Raw genomic sequence first — 6,000 nt, 5'->3', positions numbered from 1 at the left:
ATAAGTTTTTCATTAAAAAATACAATTTTTCAAAAAGTTAAACATTTTCAAGACATTAAACATTTTCAAAAAATAAAAATTCCCAAAAAATTGTAAATTTTCAAAATATAAAAATTTCCAAAAAATTTTAAATAATTGATTTGCCGTTTTAACCGTTATCGATCAATATTCAATTTCGCACGTACGCTCAGCTACAAAGATACCTAAATACATTGTACATATGTATGTATCGACGAAGACTTTCCTATCAGCAGCCGCACACACGGCAATATGGATGAGCTAAGAATAGCAGGCGGGCGAGCATTCATTTCATTTTTAATTTGACTGCGCGCGTTACGCTACTTCATGTCAAAATTTATGTTGTTTCCACAATATGAACGCATATTTTTATGCATGACTGTACATGACTACATACAAAGCACACACGCGCACACTCACACACACACATACTATATATACCTGAGCGTATGCAACTATGTGTATTTAATGCACACTTAGCTAGTGGTTTTGTGTGTTTTGAGCTGCGGAACTGCGGAAGGAGGAGTGCAGGGGGGTGCCGCAACAACCTAAATTTTGCGCACGAAACATTTGTTCCCCTTTTGCTGATTTTTTTTTTTCAATTTTTTTTAGTGATGCACCCCGTTAGGCAGGTGTGTCCAAAATCGTGTTACAATGCATATATATGTATATGTATATATGTATATTTATATGTATACACGGCGTCTAGTCATTGTAATACTTAGTGCAACAATGCAATGGAATTTACAGTTATTGCCCGGACACTATACATTTGGCAATAATGTTTAATAATTGTTGGCAGTGTCATTAAAAATTATATGCCATTATTATTATTATATATATGTATATACCTATTATATACATACATATCTACATATGCACAAGCATCCTGCTAATATTTCAACTTATTACCAATAAAGCGCGCTGAGTGTAGCAAGCTACAAACGTGCTTATGTACAAATGTGCTTCTTTTCGAAGTAGGTCCGTGGTCCGTGTGTTCCTAAACATTGTTGATGACAGAAAAATGTTGTAGTCAGTCGCTTTGTATTTTTAATTTCTTTCATTATTATTATTGTTGTTGTTGTGTTGTTTTGTTAAAATGAATGTGCGTTTTGCGCACGGCACTAAGTAAAAATTTTCGAATTTTTAAATTTCTGCTCGCTGCCCAATTTTCTAATAAGCGCTTCACAATATCTTCTCCACATTCATAAAGAAATTATGCGTGTGTGTGCGCTAGAATTAGAATTTTTTACTTTTTAGTCTCAAATGCACGCAGTGGCCTGATATTTAGTATGTACTCGTATGTATGTATGTAAGTTTTTGACTTTTTGAGTAAAATTATAAAATGTTGCTCATACGCCCTGTACTACACTACTTGAGCAAATTAATAATTCCACAACTTATGTTTGTATGCTCATTCACTCGCCTGCTTGTGTGTTTATGCAACATTTTAATGGAAAATACAATGTGGAATCTATTGTACACATACATTCCACAATTGAGCACTTGCTGTGGCCGCGTTTGTGGCACTCAACTTTTGCTTTCCACTAAATAATCGAGCAATTTTTCATATATATTTAACTTGACAAAATTAAATTTAGTTTTTTCATTTTGATTTTCGATATTTTTTATTTTTTTGTTTTTGTCAATTGCGCACTTTTTATTATTATTATTTAAATTAGTAATAAAAATGTTTTTTTAATTTTTATATAAATTTTTTAAATTCGTTTTATGTTTTTTTTGTATAAATTTTACTTTTGCATAATAATAAGATATTAATATTTATAAAGGTAAGTGGTTGCAGAAAAATTTTCTTAATATTGTTTCAAACTTTTTACGACTAGTAATTGCGGGTATTCTTTAAAATATGTCTCATACTACTTAAAGTGAACACTTTGTTTTGAAAGTTCTTTTTTTGGGTTTGTTTTTTCTCTTCATCAACGTTTTCGGGTTTTGTTATTGTTGTTCTTATTTTGTAATTTGAATATTTTTTTCTGGATTAGCTAAGAACTCCTTTCGGTTTACGTTTTAGCCTACGTCCGTTAACGTTTTTTTTTTTGCATATGCGTTCACTATAATATTTGCTTTTCGTTTGCTTGTTTTTTGTTTGTAAATTTCTTATTAATTCAATCCTTACTTTTAACAGTCAACTTAGCTGATGACTCGACCTGTCCAGTTGATGAGGTTACGCGTACGGTGAATATGCCTGAGTCCTCCTCATAAGTTGTTCCAATAAGTAATACGGCACTGTTTCCATCGAAGATCATCTGCAATTAAAATGTAAATAGTAAATAAATAAAAAAAATTTAGGGAATACCAATATATTTCTATGTATTTGATCTAATTTAAAATCTTCTTTTTGGTACCCATATTACATTCCAGACTTAAAAATTATAAACGGGTGGCAACACCTGTCAAAAATATTTTTAGCTAAAATTATTTACAAATATATTTACTTTATTCCTCATGGTATACAATTTCGTCTACTTCAAGAAACGAAAATTTTTCACGCATGTGGGAACATTTCTTGAAAATTATTCCTAAATATATATTTTTGTTGCTCATTTGGTACAATTTCATTTATTTTTTCAATTGAAAATTTGTATCGCAGGTGGCAACACTTGTCAAATACAATTGGATCACCCTCATAATTTTAAAAAAGTGGCAAAACTTCTAAAAAATATTTTCTCCAAACATTATTCCTAAATATATTCAGTTTGTTGCTCATTTTGTACATTTTTTTTTATAATTTAATCAAATGAAAGATGTTCAGTCAGGTGGCAACATTTTTCAAATACATTTCGACAAAAGTTTATCTCAACATACAGTTTTGTGCTTTGTGTGTAATTTCATTTATTTTAGCAAACTAAACATTTTGACCGAATTTTAAACAGGTGGCAATTTCTTATAAAAATATTTATAGTATTTGTAGGTCTCTTCAGTTAAGCGTCTACAATGCGGACCACTTGTGTCCTTAATATGTTATTGAGCTAAAATTTTAAACAGATGGCAACGCCATCATAAATTTTTCCAACTCTTTTTTCCTATATCTGATTAGTTTATTATCCATACTGCGCAATTCAATCTATTTTGCCATATGAGGATTTTTGTCAGATTAAAAATTGTAAATAGGTGGCAATCCCTTTTAAAAATAGTTTTAACATTCTTAAATGTTGTTACTTTGATAGGCAATTTGTAAAAATTTGTGTTCGCAATAATTTTGATGCGATAAATTTTCAATCAAGTGGCAACCCCCTTCAAAATATTTTTTTAATATATCAGTTTTAGACTTGTTTAGTTTGTATGTATATTATCCACCGTATAATTTGATTTGTTCTACAAATGCAAGTTGTGACCTTTAGAAACTAACTCTTCCAGTTATGTAACAGCAGATTACCGAAGACTTGTAGTTTTAGAAAGGTTTTTTCTTTGCCCTAGGAGTACTGAATATTGAGGTAAAAATCCTTTCTAATATCAGACTAAATGCGTTGAGAAAATGCTCAAGTAGCGATGAGAATTAAAATGTTTAATAGACTCAGAAAAAGAGAATTTTCAAAGTCGTTATGACCATAACATTGTACGGAGCGGATTTAAGTATTTTTGGCATGTGAACTTGACATATAACCAAGAGATTTCAAGAACTAGTGAATCGAACAAGCAAATGGTATACAGATTTCCATATTTTCAGAATTTTAAGTTGTTAAAAATATTAATATATTCAGCAGAAGTATATAATAGGTTGTCAAAAAAGTCTTGCGGTATTTTTTTTTATTGAATTTTCAATTGTTCATAAACTTTGTTTTGATGACTCATGTCCAGCTCTTAACGGATGCTACGGCTGCTACTATGCCGGTCTCTTGCGACCAATTCAGCGATTTTATCGCAATTTTCGACGACAGGTCTTCCGGAGCGTGGCACATCTTCGACCACCTTTACACCAGAACCAAAATGTTGAAACCATCGTTGTGCGGTGGAAATGGAAACTGTATCCGGTCCATAAACTGCACAAATTTTATTGGCGTCTTGAGATGCATTTTTGCCTTTATCGTAGTAGCACTGTAAAATATGCCGCATTTTCTCTTTATTTTGCTCCATGTTTGCGACGCTATAACTCACGAACGACTTAAAAGAAACGACAATCAATCAAACACGTGTTAGCGCGTGAGATGAGCTTTCCAAAAAGGTATAGCATGACCCGATGCGACGAATAAAACTAGAACTACACGCTCTCAGCGCCAACTAGCGAAAATACCGCAAGACTTTTTTGACAAACTAATATAAGTTGCGGAGAATTCAAACGGGTCCACTATTTTATAGAGTTCTTAATAAGAATTTACTAGCACGTAGGTTATAATTCGCATAATTTCGGTAAGAGAATTTAAATATGTTTTTTATTAAATAAGGAGAACTGTCATATATATTTTCTGTACTTAAATTCCTTAAGAGGCCTCTGAAACTTAGAAATTTATATTCGATATTTCTCTATACTCAAAAAGAAGGATACCCCTTAATATGTTTATCTAACATTTATATACATTTATAAAGTCTATGATTTGTTTTTGTATTCATACTATCAATATAGGTTATCAAAATATGAACCATAACAAAATACTCACTTGGAAGTCAGGAGTTTCCGGTATAAGAGAACCCTCACGGAACCATTGCACACTGGTCGCCTTCACTTTACCGGTAACGGTGGTCTTGAATTGTGCTGGCATACCCTCCGACACGGAGACATCCTTCAGTGCGGTAATGGTTGGTGGGGCGTCGAGATTCTCAATTGGACGCACCTTCAATTGAGCGCTGGTCTGAATACTGCCCAGCTTATTCTCTGCGACACACTTGTAAGTGCCCTCATCCTCAGGGAAGGCTTCAGAGACCACCAGTTGATAGTATTCCCCTTGACGTGTCATTTGGAAGTAGCGCGATGGCTTCACAATATTCTCACCACGCAACCAACGTGCTGTTGGTGTGGGTTTACCCTCAATGCGACAACGGAAGATTACTTTGCTACCCTCTTCCACCGATTGACTCTTCAATTTCTCTACAATATGTGGGGGTTTCTCGCTGCCCGGTGTTGTGGGCTTATCTGGCTTAGTCGGCGATTGAACAATGCAATCGGCATCGCAACGTGCCTCACCGGCTACATTAACGGCAACACATTCATAACGGCCTGAATCTTCAGCAAATGGTTCAATAATGAGTAGTGTGTATACATTGTCCTCTTCAAGCATTTTGAATTTGATGCTTGGCTGTACCTTTTGCCCATTCTTCAACCAGTAGACATCCATCGGACGTGAGCCAGTTACCTTGGCGTCGAAACGTGCCAATTGTCCAGTGGCAACAGTGGTGCTTTGAATCACATTCACAAAGCTAGGTGGTGTTAGGCCACCCTTGCCGGCACGACGACGTTCTTCGACCACCAAATTGGCGCTGCACTTTGCAGTGCCTCCACGATTCTCTGCAATACAGGAGAATACAGCCGAGTCCTCGACGAACACTTGGCGTATGATCAGTATGGATTTGCCGCTGAAGGTGTGGATTTGCAAATCCGGTGAATTTTTGATGGGGAAGTTTTCACGGTACCACTTAACGGTGGGCATTGGTTCGCCATCGAATTCCACCTCAAATTTAGCCTGCTCGTTTTCGAACACACGGCATGGTTGTATCTTCTTGGTGAACACTGGTGGTTTCGAGGGTTGCACGGGTCCCTTGACAACGCGCTCCTGCACGGTGCCCTTATGCTCCATTTCCGTAGTTTCGGTAGCAGTAATCTTGCGTGTAATCTCCAAATCGCCAACAACTTCCTTCTGTGTTTGTTGTTGCTTATTCATAAAGACTTCACGTCCATGCACCGAGGATTCAGCGGGTTCAACTGGTGGTTTATTTACAATCTTCTTAGCAGCTGCCGTGGTTGTTGTTGTGGACTGCTCTTCCCTAAAAATTAAAATGTATGGAGGGAAGATACTTAGCATCGCTTCA

General features: G+C 35.2%; 1 protein-coding gene and 1 long non-coding RNA gene across 8 annotated transcripts in view; one reads left to right on the top strand and one right to left on the bottom strand.

Annotated features, from left to right (window-relative positions):
* LOC108969569 overlaps positions 1-6,000 on the top strand; it is a 319,863-nt gene that overhangs the window by 29,850 nt on the left and 284,013 nt on the right. The window lies entirely within an intron of this gene.
* Positions 1,970-6,000, bottom strand: part of LOC108969561 (titin-like) — a 259,294-nt gene continuing 255,263 nt past the window's right edge. For 4 of the 6 annotated variants that reach the window (XM_018934355.1, XM_018934356.1, XM_018934357.1 and 1 more), the window contains 2 exons: positions 4,635-5,955; positions 2,145-2,285 (listed from right to left, as the gene is read on the bottom strand). In XM_018934355.1, the coding sequence (XP_018789900.1) occupies positions 2,145-2,285; positions 4,635-5,955 (1,462 nt within the window). Of the gene's footprint in view, positions 2,286-4,634; positions 5,956-6,000 lie in introns of all 6 variants that reach the window. The other 2 variants (XM_018934354.1, XM_018934361.1) reach the window with 1 other exon arrangement.

The sequence above is a fragment of the Bactrocera latifrons genome, unplaced genomic scaffold (assembly GCF_001853355.1).
Source record: "Bactrocera latifrons isolate USDA-ARS-PBARC rearing strain unplaced genomic scaffold, ASM185335v1 scaffold_258, whole genome shotgun sequence".
Lineage (NCBI taxonomy): Eukaryota > Metazoa > Arthropoda > Insecta > Diptera > Tephritidae > Bactrocera > Bactrocera latifrons.
This window is presented reverse-complemented; position numbering and strand designations above follow the sequence as displayed.